Genomic DNA, 23914 nt, shown 5'->3' on the forward strand with positions numbered 1-23914 from the left:
GCCTTTTCTCCGTAACCCTTAATCCCCTTAGCCTTCAGAAATATATCCAATTCTCTCTTGAAAATATTTATTGAATTAGCCTTCACAGCCCTCTGTGGCAGGGAATTCCACAGGCTCACCACTCTTTGAGTGAAGAAATTCTTCCTCATCTCTGTTTTAAATGATTTGCCCGCTATTTTTAGACTGTGGCCCCTGGTTCTGTGCTCCCCTGCCATTGGAAACATTCTCTCTGAATTCAGCCTGTCCAGGCCTGCCATAATTTTATATGTTTCGATGAGATCCCCTCTCAATCTTCTAAACTCCAGTGAGTACAAGCCCAAACTATTCAATCTCTCCTCGTAGGTCATTCCCGCCATTCCAGGTATCAGCCTGGTGAATCGCCGCTGCACTCTTTCCATGGCAAGAACATCCTTCCGCAGATGGGGCGACCAAAACTGTACACAATACTCCAGATGCGGTCTCACCAGCACCTTGTACAGCTGTAGTAAGGTATCCCTATTCCTATACTCGAACCCCCTTGATATGAAGGCCAACATACCATTTGCCTTCTTAATCGCCTGTTGCACCTGCATGCTCTCCTTCAGTGACTGGTGCACAAGAACACCCAGGTCCCTCTGCACTTCCCCATCTCCCAATCTATTGCCATTTAGATAATAATCTACCCTCCTGTTTTTACCCCCAAAGTGGATAACCTCGCATTTATCCACATTATAGTGCATCTGCCACGTATCCGCCCATTCCCCCAACCTGTCCAAATCGCACTGTAGCCTCCTGACATCCTCATCAGAGCCCACCCCTCCTCCTAGTTTAGTGTCGTCAGCGAATTTGGAAATATTGCATCCAATTCCCTGATCCAGATCATTTATATATATTGTGAACAGCTGGGGTCCCAGGACAGATCCTTGCGGCACCCCGCTGGTCACTGCCTGCCACTCCGAAAACGAGCCGTTTATTCCAACTCTCTGTTTTCTATCCGCCAGCCAGTTCTCTATCCACGTTAATACTTTGCCCCCAATCCCATGAGCCTTAATTTTGCATGATAATCTTTTGTGTGGAACCTTATCGAAGGCTTTCTGGAAGTCAAGGTACACCACATCCACTGGCTCTCCCCCATCTATTTTACCAGTTACTTCCTCAAAAAATTCCAGCAGATTAGTCAAACACGATTTACCCTTTGTAAATCCATGTTGACTCTGTCCGATCCTTTCCCCATTTGTCAAGTGCTCCGCTATTTTATCCTTAATAATGGACTCTAGCATTTTGCCCACAACCGATGTAAGGCTTACTGGTCTATAATTCCCTGCTTTCTCTCTACCCCCCTTTTTAAATATTGGGGTAACATTAGCTACCCTCCAATCCACGGGTACTGTTCCCGAGTCAATGGAGTTCCGGAAGATGATCCTTAGAGCATCTGCTATCTCCAGGGCCACCTCCTTAAGTACCCTAGGATGTAGTTTATCAGGCCCCGGGGATTTGTCGGCCTTCAGTCCCCTCAACTTACCCAACACCATATCCCTAGAGATACTAATTTCTGTCAGCTCCTCCCTCTCATTAGTCCCTATGTTTGCCGATATTCCTGGGAGGTTATTTGTGTCCTCCTTTGTGAATACAGAACCAAAGTATGAGTTTAATTGGTCTGCCATTTCCTTATTCTCCATTATATATTCTCCCGAATCGGACTGCAAGGGACCGACTTGGGATTTTACCAGTCTTTTCCTCCTGATATACCGATAAAAGCTTTTGCAGTCTGTCTTTATGTTTGCTGCAAGTTTACTTTCGTATTCTATTTTCCCCTTCCTGATTAATCCCTTTGTCCTCTTTTGCTGTATCCTGTACTGCCCCCAATCTTCCGGTCTGGTGCTTTTTTTTGCCAGTTGATATGCCCTTTTTTTTGATTTTATGCTGTCCCTAATTTCCCTCGTTATCCACGGTTGAGCCACCTTTTTAGGTTTATTTTTATGCCAAACCGGTATAAACATGTTCTGGAATTCTTCCATTCTATCTTTGAATGCTTGCCATTGTCTATCCACTGTCAATCCCCCCAGAAACACCACCCAATCAATCTTACCCAATTCCCGTCTCATACCCTCGTAATTCCCTTTATTTAAGTTCTGGACCTTAGTCTCTGATTCAATTTCCTCACTCTCCATCTCGACTGAGAGCTCGATCATATTATGATCGCTCTGACCCAAGGGGCCTCGTACAAGAAGATTGTTGATAAGTCCCTTCTCATTGCACAATACCCAGTCTAAAATGGCCTGATCTCGAGTCGGCTCCTCGACATATTGGTCCAGATAACCGTCCCGAAAACATTCCAGGAATTCCTCCTCCTCAGAATTTTTACTAATTTGGGTAGTCCAATCAATATGTAAATTAAAGTCACCCATGATGACAGCTGTGCTCTTATCGCACGCTTCTCTAATTTCCCTTTTTATGCCTTCCCTCACCTCCATATTACTATTTGGAGGCCTATATATCACACCCACTAACGTTTTCCTCCCCTTGCTATTTCTCATTTCTACCCATACAGATTCCGTTTCATCCGAGTTAATATCCTTCCTTTCCATTGCATTAATCCCCTCCTTTACCAGCAATGCTACCCCACCTCCCCTACCTTTTTGCCGATCCTTCCTAAATATTGTATATCCCTGGATGTTAAGTTCCCAGCCTTGCCCACCCTGCAGCCACGTTTCTGTAATCCCAATCAAATCATACTTGTTTACCTCTATTTCCACAACTAATTCATCCACCTTGTTCCTAATGCTTCTAGCATTAAGATACAAAGCCTTCAGGCTTGCTTTTTTCACACTCTCATTATGAATTAGTTTGGCCCTTTGTGTTTCTCTCCTTTGCTTATTGCTTCTCACCTTTCTACCATCTATTTCTGACTTCATATGACTTCCCTCTTTTCCACTATCTAGGTTCCCATCCCCCTGCCAAATTAGTTTAAATCCTCCCGAACCGCCCTCGAAAATATTACCCCGAGGACATCGGCTCCCTCACAGTTCAGGTGTAGACCGTCCCCTTGGTACAGGTCACTCCTCCCCAAGAACTGGTTCCAATGCCTCAAGAATTTAAATCCCTCTCCCTTGCACCACTGCTCAAGCCACGTATTTAGCTTATCTATCTTACTCTCTCTAAACTTATTAGCTCGTGGCACTGGTAGCAATCCAGAGATTACTACCTTTGAGGTCCTACTTTTCAATTTAGCTCCTAACTCCCTAAATTCAGCTTGTAGGACCTCCTCCCTCTTTTTACCTACATCGTTGGTACCTACATGTACCACGACAACTGGCTGATCCCCCTCCCCCTTCAGAATGCTCTGCACCCGCTCCGAGACATCCTTGACCCTTGCACCAGGGAGGCAACATACCATCTTGGAGTCTCGGTCTCGGCCACAGAAACTCCTATCTATCCCCCTTACAATTGAATCCCCTATCACTATAGCCCTATCCCTCTTTTTCCCGCCCTTCTGTGCAGCAGAGCCAGTCATGGTGCCCTGAACCTGGCTGCTGGTGCCTTCCCCTGATAAGTCATCTCCCCCAACAGTACCCAAAACGGTAAACCTGTTTTGGAGGGAGATGACCGCAGGTGACTCCTGCACTACCTTCCTGCCTTTACCCTGCCTTTTGGTCACCCATTTACTGTCTGAGCTAGCCTTTACCTGCGGTGTGACCAACTCACTGAATGTGCTATCCACAACATCCTCAGCATCGCGTATGCTCCAGAGTGAGTCCATTCGCAGCTCCAGCGCCGCCATGCGGTCTGCTAGGAGCTGCAGCTGGACACACTTCCTGCACACATAGTTGTCAGGGACAGTGTCCCTGATTTCCCACATGGCACAGGAGAAGCATGACACGGGTCCGAGCTGCCCTTCCATGACTTAACCCTTACAATACCCTTTTATTTACTACGATTTAGCTTAATTATTGAATTCTACTTAGAATAAGTTTGTGAAAGTACTCACCAACCAGTCACCTACCTGTTTTCTGGTGTTGTATTTTCACTGCCGCCTCCTGTCCTGGAACCTTCTCCACCTAGGTTAGGCTCCTGAAATAAAATAAATTGAACCTACCTTTTCAACTTCCCCTAACCCCTAAAAGGTTAGAGGAGGTGGAAGGGTGGGAGACACTACACTGTAGTGTTTCGGGTTGAGCAACAGCTCCACCTATATAAGAATTACTGGCCTCCTGCTCTCCCGACTGCACCAGCTGTGAAAGAAAAAGCCCGCGAAAGGTGAGCTTTTAAACTCACCAGTTACTGGCCTCCTGCTCTCCCGACTGCCCCAGCTGTGGTCTCGGGCCTCGCCTCTCTCCGGTTTTTATACCGGCTCTGATTCACTGCTCCCGACTGGTCTCGGGCCTCGCCTCTCTCCGGTTTTTATACCGGCTCTGAATCACTGCTCCCGACTGGTCTCGGGCCTCGCTGGTCGCCGGGTTTTCTCCCGAGCTCCTCCTCGCTGCTCCCGCTGGTCCCGACTGGTCTCGGGCCTCGCCTCTCTCCGGTTTTTATACCGGCTTTGAATCACTGCTCCCGACTGGTCTCGGGCCTCGCCTCTCTCCGGTTTTTATACCGGCTCTGAATCACTGCTCCCGACTGGTCTCGGGCCTCGCTGGTCGCCGGGTTTTCTCCCGAGCTCCTCCTCGCTGCTCCCGCTGGTCCCGACTGGTCTCGGGCCTCGCCTCTCTCCGGTTTTTATACCGGCTCTGAATCACTGCTCCCGACTGGTCTCGGGCCTCGCTGGTCGCCGGGTTTTCTCCCGAGCTCCTCCTCGCTGCTCCCGCTGGTCCCGACTGGTCTCGGGCCTCGCCTCTCTCCGGTTTTTATACCGGCTCTGAATCACTGCTCCCGACTGGTCTCGGGCCTCGCTGGTCGCCGGGTTTTCTCCCGAGCTCCTCCTCGCTGCTCCCGCTGGTCCCGACTGGTCTCGGGCCTCGCCTCTCTCCGGTTTTTATACCGGCTCTGAATCACTGCTCCCGACTGGTCTCGGGCCTCGCCTCTCTCCGGTTTTTGTACCGGCTCTGAATCACTGCTCCCGACTGGTCTCGGGCCTCGCTGGTCGCCGGGTTTTCTCCCGAGCTCCTCCTCGCTGCTGCCGCTGGTCCCGACTGGGGTGGCACGGCGCTATGAGATGGTCCTACCGTGTCCCAGGCTGTCGTTCCCCGCGGCGTCCACGGTGCAGAGGAGTAGGCATCCATGCCCCGGTAGGCTGCGTCCAATGATAGTGCGAGTTCAGAGGCCTTGTTGAGGTCGAGGTCACTCTGCTCCAACAGTCGCTGTCGGGTGTAATTGGACCTGTGGCCCGCAATAAAATTGATGTGCTATCAATTACTCAAAAGACTGAGGTTAAGCGAGTAACTAACAGGCTTTTATTAACAAGAGAATGAAGGTGTGCCTCGAGTGGTCGACCAGTCCAGAATACAGAGGGACTGTGGAGCAGTCACCTTTATACCTGGACTCGTGGGAGGAGTCAGCCGAGGCATGTACAGTCATGTACACAGTGGAATACAAACACACACACAGGCAGGTATAACAGTGGTTTACCACACTGCCTTCCTGTTTTTGCCACCAAAGTGGACAACCTCACATTTATCCACGTTATATTGCATCTGCCATGTTTCTGCCCAATCACCCAACATGTCCAAATCATCCTGGAGTTTCTCGACATCCTCCTCACAGCACACACGCCCACCCAGCTTTGTGTGGTCTGCAAATTTGGAGATATTACATCTAGTTCCCTTGTCTAGATCATTAATAAATATTGTGAATAGCTGGGGTCCAAGGACCGATCCTTGCGGTACCCCACTAGTCACTGCCTGCCACTCGGAAAAAGACCTGTTTATTCCAGCTCTTTGCTTTCTGTCTGCCAACCAGTTCTCTATCCAAGTCAATACCTTGCCCCCAACCCCATGTGCCTTAACTTTACACGCTAATCTCTTATGCAGGACCTTATCGAAGGCCTTCTGAAAGTCCAGATACACCACATCCACTGGTTCTCCCTTATCTATTTTACCAGTTACATCCTCAAAAAATTCCAGTAGATTAGTCAAGCACGATTTACCTTTTGTGAATCCATGTTGACTTTGTCCGATCCTGTCACTGTTTTCCAAGTGCTCTGCTATTACATCTTTTCAAATGGACTCTACCATTTTCCCCACTACCAATGTCAGGCTTACCGGTCTGTAATTCCCCATTTTCTCTCTACCACCTTTTTTGAATAGTGGGGTAACATTGGCTACCCTCCAATCCATGGGTACTTTTCCAGATTCCATCGAATGTTGGAAGATGATCAGCAATGCATCTACTATTTCTAGGGCCACATCCTTAAGTACCCTAGGATGTAGATTATCAGGCCCTGGGGATTTATTGGCCTTCAATCCCGTCAATTTCCCTAACACCATTTCCCTACAAATACTGATTTCTTTCAGTTCCTCCCTTTCATCAGACCCTATGCCCCCTGGCATCTCTGGGAGGTTATTTGTGTCCTCCTTTGTGAAGACAGAACCAAAATATGTATTTAGTTGGTCTGCCATTTCTTTGTTCCCCATTATAAATTCCCCTGATTCTGACTGCAAAGGACCTACGCTTGACTTCACCAATCTTTTTCTCTTCACTTATCTATAAAAGCTTTTACAGTCAGTTTTTATGTTCCATGGAAGCTTACTCTCATACTCTATTTTCCCCCTCTTAATTAATCCCTTTGTCCTCCTTTGTTGAATCGTAAATTGCTCCCAATCCTCAGGATTATTGCTTTTTCTGGTCAATTTATATGTCCTCTCCTTGGATCTTATGCTGTCCCTAATTTCCCTTGTTAGCAACGGTTGAGTCACCTTTTTTGTTTTATTTTTATGCCAAACTGGGATGAACAAATTCTGTAGATCATCCATGCGGTCTTTGAATGTTTGCCATTGCCTATCCACTGTCAACCCTTTGAGTGACATTCCCCAATCAATCCTACCCAACTCGCGCCTCAGACCATCGTAGTTTCCTTTATTTAAATTGAGGACCCAAGTCTCTGAGTCAACTCCCTCATTCTCCATCTTAATGAAGAATTCGATCATATTATGATCGCTCCGACCCAAGGGGCCTCGTACAACAAGATTGCTAATTAATCCTTTCTCATTCCATAATTCCCAGTCTAAGATGGCCTGATCTCTGGTTGGTTCCTCGACATATTGGTCCAGGAAACCATCCCGTAAACACTCCAGGAATTCCTCCTCCACAGTATTGTTACTAATTTGGTTAGCCCAATGTATATGTAGATTAAAGCCACCCATGATGACTGCTGTGCCCTTATTGCACGCTTCTTTAATTTACCTTTTAATGCCATCCCCAACCTCTGCATTACTGTATGGAGGTCAAAATACCACTCCCACTGACGTTTTCTGCCTTTTGGTATTTCTCAATTCTATCCATACAGATTCCACATCATCAGAGCTAATATCCTTTCTTACAATTGTGTTAATCCCTTCTTTAACCAGTAATGCTACCCCACCTCCCTTTCCTTTTTGCCTATCTTTCCTGAATATCGAATACCCCCGGATGTTGAGTTCCCAGCCTTGGCCATCCTTGAGTCATGTTTCCATAATCCCAACCAAATCATATTCATTTACCTCCATTTGCACAGCCAATTCATCCACCTTATTACGAATGCTCCTCGCATTAAGACACAAAGCCTTCAGGCTTATTTTTTTAATGCTCTTAGACCTATTAGAATTGTTATTTACTGTGGCCATGTTTGATTTAAACTGTTGATTTCTCTGACTGCCATATTTGTTTTTCTCCTTCCTTTTGCTTTTATCCTTGTTTCCCTTTCCTCTGTCCCCTTGCTCAGGTTCCCAACCCCCTGCCATTTTAGTTTAAACCCTCCCCCAGAGCACTAGCAAACACATCCCCTAGGACATCGGTTCCAGTCCTGCCCAGGTGCAAACTGTCCGGTTTGAACTGGTCCCACCTCCCCCAGAACCGGTTCCAATGTCTCAGGAACTTGAATCCCTCCCCCTGGCGCCATTCCTCTAGCCACGTATTCATCTGAAATATCCTTCTATTTCTACTCTGACTAGCACGTGACACTGGTAGCAATCCTGAGATTACTACCTTTGAGGTCCTATTTTTTAATTCACCTCCTAATTCCCTATATTCTGCTTTTAGGACCTCATCCCAGTTTTTACCTATATCGTTGGTACCTATATGCACCACGACAACTGGCTGTTCACCCTCCCCTTCCAAAATGTTCTGCAGCCACTCTGAGACATCCTTGACCGTTGCACCAGGGAGGCAACACACCATCGGCCGCAGAAACGCCTATCTATTCCGCTTACAATAGCATCCCCTATTACTATAGCTCTACCCCTCTTTTTCCTCCCATCCTGTGCAGCAGAGCCACCCCTGGTGCCAGGAAGTTGGCTGCTGCTGCCTTCCTCTGATAAGCCATCCCCCCCAACAGTACTCAAAGTGGTGTATCTGTTTGAGAGGGGGATGTCCACAGGGGACCCCTGCACTACCTGCCTGCGCCTAGTACTCTGCCTGTTGGTCACCCCTTCCCTTTCTGCCTGTCCACCTCTACCTGCGGTGTGTCCAACTCCCTAAATGTGCTATGCACGACGTCCTCAGCATCGTGAACGCTCCAGTATGCATCCAATTGCAGCTCCAGCACCGCAATGCGGTCTGTCAGTAGCTGCAGCTGGATACACTTCTTGCGCACGTAGTTGTCAGGGACACAGGAAGTGTCCCTGAGTTCCCACATAGCGCAGGAGGAGCAGACCACGTGGCCGGGCTGTCCTGCCATGACTTACCCTTTAATTAATTGAAATTAAATTAAATTAAATCAATCCCACCAATTACACTACAGTTAAATGGTTTACCAGCAGTCCTGCTACACCAGAGAGACCTTAGTAACTATAAACCAAAGAGTTAAAGTTTAAAAAGAGAGAACTACTCACCAACCAATCACGTACCTGCTTTCTGATGACATCACACTTCGATTACTTTTTACTTCTCTCACTCCCTCTGAGCTCGGAGACTGCAGATTAGTACACCTACCTGGTCTCGGAGCCGCTTTTAAACTGCCGCCGCTCAGCCGCCTCGTTCCCTCGCAGGTCCGCCCACCTGCCGCCGCTGCTCTGAGGCCTACCTGGTCTCGGAGCCGCTTTTAAACTGCCGCCACTCAGCCGCCTCGTTCCCTCGCAGGTCCGCCCGCCTGCCGCCGCTACTCTGAGGCCGACCTGGACTCGGAGCCGCTTTTAACCGCCGCCGCTCAGCCGCCTCATTCCCTCGCAGGTCCGCCCGCCTGCCGCCGCTACTCTGAGGCCTACCTGGACTCGGAGCCGCTTTTAACCACCACCGCTCAGCCGCCTCATTCCCTCGCAGGTCCGCCCGCCTGCCGCCGCTGCTCTGAGGCCTACCTGGTCTCGGAGCCGCTTTTAACCGCCGCCGCTCAGCCACCTCGTCCCTCGCAAGTCCGCCCGCCTGCCGCCGCTGCTTGAGGGTCCGAGCTCGAGGGCAGTGCTCGAGGGGCCGAATGGCCGACTCCTGTTCCTATCTTCTATGTTTCTTCTTTGTTTAATCTGAAGAACACGAGAGGGGGGGAGGGAGTCCCTTTAAATGTGGAGGAGGTCGGTGTCCCTTTAAATGTGGAGGGGGTGGGTGTCCCTTTAAATGTGGAGGGGGTGGGTATCCCTTTAAATGTGGAGGGGGTACGTGTCCCTTTAAATGTGGAGGGGGTGGGTGTCCTTTAAATGTGGAGGGGGGAGGGAGTCCCTTTAAATGTGGAGGGGGTGGGTGTCCCTTTAAATGTGGAGAGGTGGGGCCGCGCATGCTCATTCGGCCCCACCATAACACGAGGCTGCCAGTGCGCCTGCGCGGGGCCTCCGGGGAGCAGACGGAAGGCTGGGCCCGGGGAAGAGGCAGAATCAGCGGCCGGGGTAAAGTAAAGTGTTGGGGAATCGATTTAAATCGAGGTGAGGGGGGGAGCGGAGAGCGATATTATAAAGTAAAATATGAGAAAAACCAAACCTGAGAGTCGGGCGGGCGGGACCTCCGCGGATGCCGAACGGAGCGGATTGAGCCGCCCGGGGTGGCGGAGTGAGCCGGAGCAATGTGATTCTGACTGACGGGAGCGCTGACCAATAGGAAGAGGGCTGAGCTGGGAGGACACAACTGGGGGGCCTGGTCCTCCAACCAATGGCAGCGCGGCTAGGGGCCGGGACCTTCCTCCCCGGCGCTGAGGCTGGGGCCCGATTGTGACGTCATCACAGGAAGAGGCCATTCAGGGATGGAGGGCCGGCCCGGCCTGTGACTGACGGGAGCTCTGAGCAATAGGACAAGGGCTGAGGTGGGAGGACTGAACTGGGCGTCCTGGTCCTCCAACCAATGGCAGCGTGGCGCCTCCTTTCCAGCTCAGGTGCGCTGGGGCCGATTGTGACGCGCTGTCCCCAGGTGAGAGCAGCTCAGTCAGCACAGAGCTGGGGCTGGAATCTGCGAGAGGGGCCGAAGGGGCAGAAGCTTCACAATACAACCTTCTTTCAAATGCAAAATTGTTTCCTACAGACAGCCTTGGTCACGCTGCAAAAAAAAACTGTTTAACAATTCATCATAACTCCCCCGCTTTAAGAGAGGCGTAGAGTGCAAAAGCAAGGAAGTTATGATGAAACTGTGTAAAAGACTGGAGTCAGTTGTGGCTCAGTGGATAGCAGAGTCAGAAGGTTGTGGGTTCAAATCCCGCTACAGGGACTTGAGCACATAAAGCGAGGCTGACACTCCAGTGTGGTGCTGAGGGAGCGCCGCACTGTCGGGGGGGAATGCTGAGGGAGCGCCGCACTGTCGGAGGGGCAGTGCTGAGGGAGGGCTACACTGTCGGCGGGGCAGTACTGAGGGAGCGCCGCACTGTCGGAGGGGCAGTGCTGAGGGAGCGCCGCACTGTCGGGGGAGCAGTACTGAGGGAGCGCCGCACTGTCGGACGGGCAGTACTGAAGGAGCGCCGCACTGTCGGGGGAGCAGTACTGAGGGAGCACCGCACTGTCGGAGGGGCAGTACTGAGGGAGCGCTGCACTGTCGGAGCGTCAGTACTGAGGGAGCACCGCACTGTCGGAGGGGCAATACTGAGGGAGTGCCGCACTGTCGGAGGGGCAGTACTGAGGGAGCGCCGCACTGTCGGAGGGGCAGTACTGAGGGAGCGCCGCACTGTCGGAGGAGCAATACTGAGGGAGCGCCGCACTGTCTAGACTGTTAGACTATTCAAGGTCAAAGCTTACACAATCTGCTGACAGCTGTGAAAGGTGAAACGTAACAAAGGCAGCTGTTGAACTATTGGTAAAACAAGGCTACATATTGTATTCTGCCCAGCAACAGACTCAGGAAAGTAAGGGTAGAAAACATCCAGGCTTAGTGAGAACCATGAGCGACATTCGAGCAAGAAGAACAAGAACATCGTCAACTCGCCCAGAACAGGGTCCTGATCACCCTCGGTTCTGAGTGGTGTTCCCCAGAATAAGGTTGTTTGACTTTCTTATGTCATGTCTGACTATCAATTATTTATAAAAATTCTGGAGTCTCACATGATTCTACCATGGCAGGCACAGCACGGGTTAGATACAGAGTAAAGCTCCCTCTACACTGTCCCATCAAACACTCCCAGGGCAGGTACAGCACGGGTTAGATACAGAGTAAAGCTCCCTCTACACTGTCCCATCAAACACTCCTAGGGCATGTGCAGCACAGGTTAGATACAGAGTAAAGCTCTCCATACACTGTCCCATCAAACACTCCCAGGACAGGTACAGCATAGGTTAGATACAGAGTAAAGCTCCCTCTACACTGTCCCCATCAAACACTCCCAGGGCAGGTCCAGCACTGACGTTAAGATCTGATAGAGTTGATGGATTCATCGGGACCTGAATATCATCGGCCTTTGCACATGGAAGGAGAGAGCAGCGATCACAACGCGGACAAACCGCACACGTGTTCCGTGTGTGGACTCGGTTTCAGCCGATCGCCTGACCTTGCGAGACACGTGCACCGTCACCCCGGGGAGAAACCGGGTAACGGTGGGGACAGTGGGAAGGGCTTCAGTTCCCCGTCTGTTGGAAGTTCATTGGCGCAGTCACACCGTGGACAGTCCGTTAACCTGCTCCGTGTGTTGAAAGGGATTTGTTTATCCATCCCACCTGCTGAGGCACCAGCGAGCTCACTCTGATGAGAGACCGTTTAAATGTTCTGACTGTGGGAAGAGCTTTGAAAGCACCGGGGAGATGAAGGGACACCAGCGAGTTCACATTGATGAGAAACCATTTAAATGTTTTGACTGTGGGAAGAGCTTTAAAAGCCTGAAGAGACACCAGCGAGTTCACACTGTTCATAGAATCTTACAGCACAGAAGGTGGTGATTGGGCCCATCGTGTCTGTGCCGGCTCTTTGAAAGAGCTGTTGAATTTTGTCCCACTCCCCTGCTTTATCCCCAGAACTCTGCAAACTAGTCCTCTTCAAGTACATGTCCAATTGCCTTTGAAAGTTCCTATGTTACCACATAGAAGGCTGGATATCAAAACTGAGGCTCATGGAATAGGTCGGTCAGTGGCAGCTTGGATTAGGAATTGGCTTAAGGACAGAAAACAGCGAGTTGTGGTAAATGGCTGTTTTTCAGACTGGAGGATGGTAGACAGTGGAGTTCCTCAAGAGTCAGTGCTGGGGCCACTGCTTTTTTTGATATATAAATGACCTGGATATTAGAATGCAGAGTAGAATTTCTAAATTTGCCGATGACACCAAACTTGGGGGTGTGGCAAACAGTGAGGATGATACCAATCGACTGCAACAGGACATAGAAAGGCTAGTAGAATGGGCAGACAAGTGGCAGATGGAATTTAATGCAGAGAAGTGTGAGGTGATGCATTTTGGCAGAAGGGACAGGGAGAGGCAATATACACTTAATGGCACAGTTTTAAACAGTGTGCAGGGAGAGAGGAACCTGGGAGTTAATGTGCGTAGGTCCCTGAAGGTGACGGGACATATTGAGAGAGTGGTTAACAAAGCATTTGGGATCTTGGGCTTCATAAATAGAGGTATTGAGTACAAAAGTAGAGAAGTTATGCTGCACTTTATAAAGTGCTGGTTAGGCCACAACTGGAGTTTTGCATCCAGTTCTAGTCACCACACTTTAGGAAGGATGTGAAGGCCCTTGAGAGGGTGCAGAGGAGATTTACCAGAATGGTTCTGAGGATGGGGGATCTTAGCTACAAGGACAGGTTGGAGAAGCTGGATTTGTTTTCATTAGAGCAAAGGAGGTTGAGGGATGATTTGATAGAGGTGTACAAGATTATGACGGGTTTGGAAAGGCTCGACGGGGAGAGTCTGTTCCCACTAGTTGATGGTACAAGGACTAGGGGACACAGATTTAAGATTTGGGGTAAGAGATACAGGGGCGATGTGAGGAAAAACTTTCTTACGCAGCGAGTGGTGAAGACCTGGAATTCGCTGCCGACGGACGTGGTGGAAGCGGAGACACTCAATGTTTTCAAGGGGAAACTGGATAGGCACTTGAGGGAAATAAACTTGCAGGGTTACGGGGATAGAGCGGGGGAATGGGACTGATTGGATTGCTCTACAGAGAGCCGGCACGGACTCGATGGGCCAAATGGCCTCCTTCTGTGCCGTTATGACTCTATGACCTCTACCACCTAGAAGGACAAGGGCAGCAGGCGCACGGGAACACCACTACCTCCAAGTTCCCCTCCATGTTACACACCATCCTCACTTGGAAGTATATCGGCCGATCCTTCATCGTCGCTGGGTCAAAATCCTGGAACTCCCTCCCGAACTGCACTGTGGGAGTACCTTCACCACACGGACTGCAGCGGTTCAAGAAGGCGGCTCACCACCACTTTCTCAAGGGCAATCAGGGATGGGCAGTAAATGCTGGCATTACCAGCGACACCCAGGTCCCATGAACAAATTTTTTAAAACTGCCTCCCATTTTTGTCCGTATATTTTCCTTTCCTGCTCTTTCTCTTGCCTTTCCTCTCCACATCTCTCCCTAATTGGCTGCTACATTACATTCCTACATGACCACACTTCAGAAGTCCTGCAATTGCTGCACAGCGCTTGGAGATGTCCTGAAATTGTGAAAGGAGCGATAGTCAAGATCTTTCTTTCTTCTTACTTATCTTCTGCTCTCCTGTCTCATTTTTGGAATTTCAATGTTTCTTATCATCACTCACTTTCTCCTCAAATTCTTTTCTTCTCATCTCCTTCATTTGTCTCTTTCTTACTTTGATCTTTAGTTTTTCTTTCCTTGTCTCTCATTTACTTCTAATGTCCTGTTTCGCTTCCCTTATTACTCTCCCTATTACCTCAATGCTAATCAATCGGGGGAAACTCTCCACTGGCTGGAGTCAGACTGAGCACAAAGGAAGATGGTTGTGGTGGTTGGAGATCAATCATCACAGCCCCAGGATATCGCTGCAGGAGTTCCTCGGGGCAGTGTCCTCGGCCCAACCATCTTCAACTGCTTCATCAGTGACCTTCCCTCCATCATAAGGTCAGAAGTAGGGATGTTTGCTGATGATTGCACAGTATTCAGTTCCATTTGCAACTCCTCAGATAATGAAGCCGTCCATGCCCGCATGCAACAAGACCTGGACGACATTCAGACTTGGGCTGATAAGTGGCAGGTAACATTCGCACCACACAAGTTTCCAGGCAATGACTATCTCCAACAAGCGAGCATCTAACCACCTCCCCTTGACATTCAATGGCATTACCATTACCGAATCCCCCACCATCAACATCCTGGGGGGTCACCATTGACCAGAAACTTAACTGGATCAGACACATAAATACTGTGGCAACGAGCAGGTCAGAGGCTGGGAATTCTGTGGCGAGTGCCTCACCTGACTTCCCAAAGACTTTCCACCATCTACAAGGCACAAGTCAGGAGTGTGATGGAATACTCTTCACTGGTCTGGATGAGTGCAGCTCCAACAACACTCAAGAAGTTCGACACCATCCAGGACAAAGGAGCCCGCTTGATTGGCACCCCATCCGCCACCTTAAACATTCACTCCCTCCACCACCGGCACACCATGTCTGCAGTGTGTACCATCAACAAGATGCACTGCAGCAACTCGCCAAGGCTTCTTCAGCAGCACCTCCCTTCCCGCGACCTCTTCTACCTAGAAGGACAAGGACAGCAGGCACATGGGAACACCTGATAGAATACATAGATCCCTGAAGGCAGCAGGACAGGTAGATAAGGTGGTTAAAAAGGCATATGGGATACTTGCCTTCATTAGCTGAGGCATAGAATATAAGGGCAGGGAGGTTATGATGGAGCTGTACAAAACACTAGGCCACAGCTGGGATACTGTGTGCAGTTCTGGTCGCCACACTATAGGAAGGATGTGATTGCATTGGAGAGGGTGCAGAGGAGATTCACCAAGATGTTACCTGGGCTGGAGTGCTTCAGCTATGAAGAGAGCAGAGAAGGCTGAGGGGGGACCTGATTGAGGTGTACAAAATTATGAGGGGCATAGATAGGGTAGATAGAAAGGAGCTTTTCCCCTTAGTAGAGGGGTCAATAACCAGGGGGCATAGTTCCAAGGTAGGGGCAGGAGGTTTAGAAGGGATTTGAAGAAAAACTTTTTCACCCAGAGGGTGGTTGGAATCTGGAACTCACTGCCTGAAAGGGTGGTAGAGGCAGGAACCCTCACAACATTCAAGAAGCATTTAGATGAGCACTTGAACCGCCATAGCATACAAGGCTACGGACAAAGTGCTGAAAAATGGGATTAGAATAGACAGGGCTTGATGGCCGGTGTAGACACAATGGGCTGAAGGGCCTCTTTCTGTGCTGTATAACACTATGGCCTAGAAATTTGGTTGGGGCGCCAAAGTGGCGCAAAAGTCGCCTGAGCACAGGATTTAACGCAGCATTCGAGGCTTTAGCGATCGTCAGATATTCAGTTTCATTGCTCCTTGCGGGACACGGGGCGAGGCTCGAGGCGCTCCGTGTCCCTCTTAGGGCGCTGAAACTGAATATCGCAGCGCAACGTGCCGCAGCACCACACGCTGTGGCATGGCGCGCTGCGGTACTGCAGGCCTTCCTCCCACAGTTAAGGGGGAGGTGCCTGCAACAGCGCGATCCCCGCTCGCAAGTGCCAGCAAATGAGCCCGGCACCAAGGAGAAGTGCCGGGCTCTCGGGAAACAGCCGGCAATGCCGCGGGGGGGGGTTAGGAGGCCGGGGACGGAGGTGCTGGCAGGCGGCCGCCGAAAAAGGCGGCCGCCCCGCACCTCCACCTTAACTTGCACCGCTGCCGGCACAGTAAGGCCCCGTGAACCGGGCGCGGGTAGTGAATGGCGCAACTGCGGCGTTCGCTACCAAATATCGCGAATGGGGCGCTGCGCACACCGATGATGTCATCGGTGGCGGCGCAGCACAAATATCTAACGCCACCATTAGCGCCCCTGCTGAATATCGCGGGAGATGCAGCCAGTGGCGCTACAGCCACTGACTGCCTCTTTAGGCGCTAACAGGTGGCGCTACTCACCCAATTTCTCCCCCTATGACTCTATCACCACCAGCTCCAAGTCAAACACCATTCTGACTTGGAAGTATATCGCCATTCCTTCATCGCCGCTGGGTGAAAGTCCTGGAACTCCCTCCCTAACAGCACTGTGGGAGTACCTTCACCAAATGGACCGCAGCGGTTCAAGAAGGCGGCTCAGCACCACCTTCCTGGTCCCTCAACACCTCCTCTCTGGTGAAGAAGGCCCAGCAGCGCCTATATTTCTTGAGGAGGCTGAAGGGATGTAATCTGTCACCCCCGATCCTCTCTAACTTCTACCGCTGCACTATAGAGAGCATCCTGACAAACTGTATCACGGTATGGTATGGCAGCTGTAGCTCCCATGACCGGAAAGCCCTGCAGCAGGTAGTCAAAACTGCCCAACGCATTACCGGCACCCGGCTACCGACCATAGAACATATATATCAGAAACGCTGCCTACGGAGGTCACGGTCCATCATCAAAGACCCTACCCACCCCAGCCACAGTCTGTTCGCCCTCCTACCATCTGGGAGACGCTACAGATGCACTCGCACCCGTACGACCAGATTTAGGAACAGCTTCTTTCCCAGGGCTGTCATCCTACTGAACTCCACAAATAAACTCTAAAGCCTGCACATCTGCCGATGCACTTTATTATGGTCATATTTATGCTAATATATATGTACAAATGTATGTTGAAATGTTTAAGTGTCCGAATCCAAATTGTACACTCTCGGGAGCCGCAAGCCTACATTTCGTTGTACTGCACTTGTGCACTAACAATGACAATAAAAGTTGATTTGATTTGATTTGATTTTGATTAGGCATGCACAATAAATGCTGGCCTTGCCAGCGACGCCCACATCCCATGAATGAATTTTTAAAAACTTCATCCTATAACACGCGTACAAGGGCTCAGTAATGTTTAATTCATCAGAAAAAGATAAAGTACAACAACATACTGGTCAGCTTAACAGAATCTCATCATATTTATGAGGCCACAAACTTAAAATAGTCACTAATAAATCCAGTAATGAATTCAGGAGAAACGTCTTTACCCAGAGAATGGGGAACTCGCTACCACAGGGAGTAATTGAGGTGAACAGCACAGATGCATTTATGAGGAAGCCACATGAGGGAGAAAGGAATGGGAGGAGATGTTGATCGGGTTAATTGAAGTAGGGTGGGTGTGGACCAGTTGGGCCGAATGGCCTGTTTCTGTGCTGTACATTCTATGTAACACCATGAACAGTCAATCGAAGGGAATCATCAGCAAAACAGTCTTAAAGATTAAACAGCAGTACAGGAATTTATAAAACATTCATCCATTCCATGTTCATGTCACCCCAGCTGTCTGCAGGGCCCTGTGCTACAGAACAGTGTGAACTCGCTGGTGTCTCAGCAGGTGGGCTGACCGAGTGAATCCCTTCCCACACACAGAGCAGGTGAACGGTCTCTCCCCGGTGTGAACCAACTGGTGTTCCTTCAGATGCCCGGAGCTTTTAAAGCTCTTACCACAGTCAGAGCATTTAAATGGTCTCTCATCAGTGTGAACTCGCTGGTGTGCCAGCAGGTGGGATGACTGAGTGAATCCCTTCCCACTCACGGAGCAGGTGCACGGTCTCTCACCAGTGTGAACTCGCTGGTGTATCTTCAGCTCCCCGGAGCTTTTAAAGCCCTTACCACAGTCAGAGCATTTAAATGGGCTCTCATCAGTGTGAACTCGCTGGTGTCTCAGCAGCACGGATGGTGCAATTAATCCCTGCCCACACACGGAGCGGGTTAAAGGTCTCTCCCTAGTGTGATCTTGCTGGTGTATCATCGGAGCGGATAACTGAGTGAATCCCTTCTGGAACACGGGGCCGGTGAACGGGCTCTCCCCAGTGTGTAGCCACTGGTGTCGCTTCAGGTACTTGTAGATTTTGAAGCTCTTCCCACACTCAGAACATTTAAAAGGTCTCTCATTAGTGTGAACTCTCTGGTGTGCCAGCAGATCGGAGGACCGACTGAATCAGATCCTGATGAATCGAGCGACTCTATCTGTTCTTGACACAATGTTCGGTCTGAGCTTCCTGTCTGTAAATGCTCCACTTCTAAAACCCTGTAAAAGGAGTGTAGAACGGGGTAAGAGGAAGAATGTTGTCTCATGTCGCCCTTTCACAGCCCTGGGGCAGTGAAGCTGATTTTTAGGCCCCAGCTGCTGCACAGGCTACATACGAACATACAAATTAGGAGCAGGAGTAGGTCACTCGGCCCCTCGAGCCTGCTCCGCCATTCAATAAGATCATGGCTGATCTGATTACTCCACATTCCCACCTACCCCGATAACCTTTCACCACCTTGCTTACGAAGAATCTATCTACCTCTGCCTTAAAAATATTCAAAGACTCTGCTTCCACCGCCATCTGAGGAAGAGAGTTCCAAAGACTCACGACCGTCTGTGAGGAAAACTTTCTCCTCATCTCTGTCTTAAATGGGTGACCCCTTATTTTTAGACAGTGACCCCTAGTTCTAGATTCTCCCACAAGAGGAAACATCCTCTCCACATCCACCCTGTCCAGACCCCTCAGGATCTTATATGTTTCAATCAAGTCACCTCTTACTCTTCTAAACTCCAGCGGATACAAGCCTAGCCTGTTCAACCTTTCCTCATAAGACAACCCACCCATTCCAGGTGTTAGTCTAGTAAACCTTCTCTGAACTGCTTCCAATGCATTTACAGCCTTCCTTAAATAAGGAGACCAATACTGTACACAGTACTCCAGATGTGGTCTCACCAATGCCCTGTATAACTGAAGCATAAACTCCCTACTTTTGTATTCAGTTTCCCACGCAATAAACAATAACATTCTATTAGCTTTCCTGATTACTTGTTGTACCTGAATACTAACCTTTTGCAATTCATGCATTAGGACACCCAGATCCCTCTGCATCTCAAAGCTCTGCAATCTCTCACCATTTAGATAATATGCTTCTTCTTTATTCTTCCTGCCAAAATGGACAACTTTACATTTTCCCACATTATACTCCATTTGCCAGATCTTTGCCCACTCACTTAACTTATTTATATCCCTTTGTAGCCTCCTTATGTCCTCTTCTCAATTTACTTTCCTACCTATCTTTGTGTCATCAGCAAATTTAGCAACCATGCCTTTGGTCCCTTCATCCAAGTCATTTATATAAATTGTAAAAAGTTGCGGTCCCAGCACTGATCCCTGTGGCACACCACTCGTTACATCTTGCCAATCAGAAAATGACCCATTTATGCCTACTCTCTGTTTCCTATTAGCTAGCCAATCTTCTATCCATGCCAATATGTTACTCCCTACACCATGAGCTTTTATTTTCCAGAATAACCTTTGATGTGGCACTTTATCAAATGCCTTCTGGAAATTTAAGTACAGTACATCCACCAGTTCACCTTTATCCACAGCACATGTTACTTCCTCAAAGATCTCCAATAAATTGGTTAAACATGATTTCCCTTTCACAAAACCATGTTGACTCTGCCTGATTACCATGAACTTTTCCAAGTGCCCTGCTATAACGTCTTTAATAATAGCTTCTAACGTCTTCCCGATGACAGATGTTAAGCTAACTGGCCTGTAGTTTCCTGCTTTCTGTCTCCCTCCCTTTTTGAATAAAAGAGTTACATTCGCTATTTTCCAATCTAATGGAACCTTCCCTGAAGCTCGGGAATTTTGGAAAATTAAAACCAATGCATCAACTATCTCACTAGCCACTTCTTTTAAGACCCTAGGATGAAATCCATCAGGCTCCGGGGACTTGTCAGCCCACAGCTCCAACAATTTGCTCAGTACTACTTCCCTACCAAAATGAATCACTTCACACTTCTCTACATTAAATTTAATCTGCCACGTTTCTGCCCATTTCACCAGTCTGGCTCCGTCCTCCTGAAGTCTGTTACTATCCTCATTGTTTGCTACATTTCCGAGTTTCGTGTCATCTGTAAATTTTGAAATTTTGCCCTGGAACCCCAAGTCCAGGTCATTGATATATATCAAAAAAAGCTGTGGTCCGAATCAATGTTCACATTAAGTTGCACGGCCACGCAGCGGTCTGGAGGTCCCGCGCAGCTGGCTCACCGCCCTATAAATGGAATAAACGCGCATGCGCGGAAATTTGAATGGGCCGTGCAGCCCGTTAAAGGGGCCACGCACCTCAAAAAAAAAGGAGGGAACATTGACCCTAATACCGACCCCTGGGAAACATCACTGTTTACCTCCCTCCAGTCTGAAAAGCAACCGTTCACCACTACTCTCTGCTTTCTGTCCCTTGGCAGAAAATTGGGAGGGGGCGAGAGCAAACAGCACCTGATTTCTCACCAAGCACTCAGGGGAGCAGGGGATTAGCCCTACTTTAAATGTCAGTCTCTTACATATACATTATGATGAAAAGGGAGACATTGTCCCTTTAAAATCAGTCATCCACGGGGACGCGGTCCCTTTAATGAAAATCACATAGAAAAAGAGAGCACCTGTCCCTTTAAGAGAACCCCCACCACTCCTATATTCTCTTAAAGTGCTTGAAATTAATAATTAAAAATGCAGAAGATTAATATTTTAAAAATTAACTCAGAGAGAAAAAATATTTTTACTCACATTTGCTCCACAGGGTTTCTTGTTTCTGTTTCATCAATTTAAAAACAAACTGCTTTTTTTAAAACAAGTATCTTCTGCAAAATAAAATTAGTTTGAGCTGTAAAATGCGAAAGGAACATTAAAAATAAACTTTCCCAGACACACAGATCCTGACCAGGCCCCTTTACAAAATGGCGGTGGGCTGATCCGTCCAATGAGCCGGTTCCAGGTCCCGCCTCCTCCTTTGCCGCGATTGGTTGGAGGACCAAAGCCCCTCGGTCAGTCCTCCAGGCTCAGCCTCCCCTCGCTCATTGGTGGAGAGCTCAGTGTCAGTCAGAGCATGCCGGCGACGTCGTGACGTTGCAGGATGGGCGGTTGGAGCAGGCGGGAAATTAAATTAAATTAAATCTCCCGTCAGCCTCCTCTGCCCCAATCAACCGGCGCAAGTCCTGCCCCTCAGGCTCCCCGATTGGTTGGAGGACCCGCCGACTCGATCCTCCAGCCCCGCCCCGCTCGCTCCCTATTGGTCGGAAGCTCCCGTCAATCAGGCCCTGGACCCGGGTCACGTGTCCCTGGAGCGCGCTCTGCCAAACTGAAGAAGCTCCGCTCGGGGCCCGGATCCGTGGACTCTCAGGTTTGGATTCCCCTTTATTCTTTCCCCTCCTCTGATCTCAATCGCATCTGGGGGAAAACTCACTTTCCCTCACTGATTGCGGCTCTTCACCAACACCGACTTTACAAAGAAAGTCCCGCGTGGCAGCCTGGAGCTCAGGGGCCCAGCGCGCAGGCGCGGGGGAGGATGATTGACAGTGGCCCAGGGTGTGTGCTGAGCATGTGCGGTGCGGGCCAGGCACCTGTGGAGCAGGAGAGGGCGGGGCCATAGGGTGCATGCGCGAGGTCAGCCACAACTCAGCGCGGCGGCTGGAGCGCTTTCTGGAGCACGGGGGCTTGTGGGGATTGCAGCCGCCATTACTGTTGATCCTTTCAACCAACCTGTGCAGCAGCTGGGGCCTGAAAATCAGCTTCACTGCCCCCTGGGCTGGGAAAGGGGGACATGAGATGACATTCTCCCTCTTACCCCCTTTCTAAACTCCTTTTACAGGGTTTTAGAAGTGGAGCATTTACAGACTGGAAGCTCAGACCAAACATCACGTCAGGATCAGACAGAGTCGCTCAATTCATCAGGACCTGAATATCATCGGCCTTTGTACATGGAAGGAGAGAGCAGCGATCTCAGCGTGGGCAAACCGCACACGTGTTCCGTGTGTGGACTCGGATTCAGCCGATTGCCTGACCTGGTGAGACACATGCACCGTCACACCGGGGAGAAAACGGGTAAAGGTGGGGACGACAGGAAGGGATTCATTTCCCCGTCTACATCAGAAGTTCATCCGCACCGTCACCCTGAGGTCAGTCCATTCACCTGCTCTGTGTGTGGGAAGGGATTCACTTGCATATCCCACCTGCTGAGACACCAGCTTGTCCATACTGATGACAGAGCGTTTCAATGTCCTGTCTGTCAGAAGTGCTTTAAATGCACCAGGAACCTGAAACAACACCAGCTTGTTCACACCGATGAGAGAGCGTTTACATGTTCTGACTGTGGGAAGAGCTTTAAATACTCCAATCACATGCTGAGACACCAGCTTGTCCACACTGATGAGAGACCCTTTAAATGTTCTGACTGTGGGGAGAGCTTTAAAAGATCCGGGGCTCTGACCACACACCAGCGAGTTCACACTGATGAGAGACCCTTTCAATGTTCTGACTGTGGGAAGAGCTTTAAAAGCACTGGGGAACTGAAGCAACACCAGCTTGTTCACACTGATGAGAGACCGTTTACATGTTCTGACTGTGGGAAGAGCTTTAAATACTCCAATCACATGCTGAGACACCAGCTTGTCCACACTGATGAGAGACCCTTTAAATGTTCTGACTGTGGGGAGAGCTTTAAAAGATCCGGGGCTCTGACCACACACCAGCGAGTTCACACTGATGAGAGACCCTTTCAATGTTCTGACTGTGGGAAGAGCTTTAAAAGCACTGGGGAACTGAAGCAACACCAGCTTGTTCACACTGATGAGAGACCGTTTACATGTTCTGACTGTGGGAAGAGCTTTAAATACTCCAATCACCTGCTGAGACACCAGCGAGTTCACACTGTTCTGTAGCGCAGGGCCCTGCAGACGTCTAGCTGGGGTGACATGAATGTGGAATGGATGAATGTTTTATAAATTCCTGTACTATTGTTTAATCTTTCAAACTGCTGTGCTGATGATTCCCTTGATTTGACTGTTCATGTTATTTTTTTCCCTTATCACAGGCAATTGCCTATTAAAAGTCAACCATGTGCCCCCTTTTTAAAGGGGCACAACCAATAAAACCTGTAATATAACAAAAAAAAGTTTAAAGGAAACTTAAATTAAATTAAAATTCTATTTTTGGGGGTGATGATGCACGCCAGTCCCTCTGGTACCCACTGGTCGTGGAAGGCCTCGAGCACGCCGGTGGACTGTTCATGTTATCACATAGAATAGGTCGACAAGTGAAGGCACAACGTCTGGGTGTGAATCTAATAATAACCTCACGGACCATATAGGTGTGATAACCAGACGGGCTTGTGGTTATGGTTTGGTCACAGATGGACTAAAGCCCCTTTACTTACCTCTACAGCAGGTGATGGAGATTCACAATCTGCACAGGGTGGGGAAGGAACCTAGGAACAGGACGAGGCCATTCAGCCCCTCGAGCCTATACCGCCATTCAATCAG

The 23914-nt window shown here is 49.4% G+C and overlaps 1 protein-coding gene across 1 annotated transcript in view; it reads left to right on the top strand.

Annotated features, from left to right (window-relative positions):
• The first annotated feature begins 22142 nt into the window (after positions 1–22142).
• The window catches only part of LOC147119358 (uncharacterized), a 94029-nt gene continuing 92257 nt past the window's right edge, over positions 22143–23914 (top strand). Inside the window, exon 1 of the mRNA XM_085984082.1 lies at positions 22143–23299. Within this exon, the coding sequence (XP_085840208.1) occupies positions 22355–23299 (945 nt within the window). The 5' untranslated portion in view covers positions 22143–22354. The remainder of the gene's footprint in view (positions 23300–23914) is intronic.

This window comes from Somniosus microcephalus, chromosome 4, assembly GCF_052327205.1.
Source record: "Somniosus microcephalus isolate GS21.2 chromosome 4, FLI_Smic_1.0, whole genome shotgun sequence".
NCBI classification, from domain to species: Eukaryota; Metazoa; Chordata; class Chondrichthyes; order Squaliformes; family Somniosidae; genus Somniosus; species Somniosus microcephalus.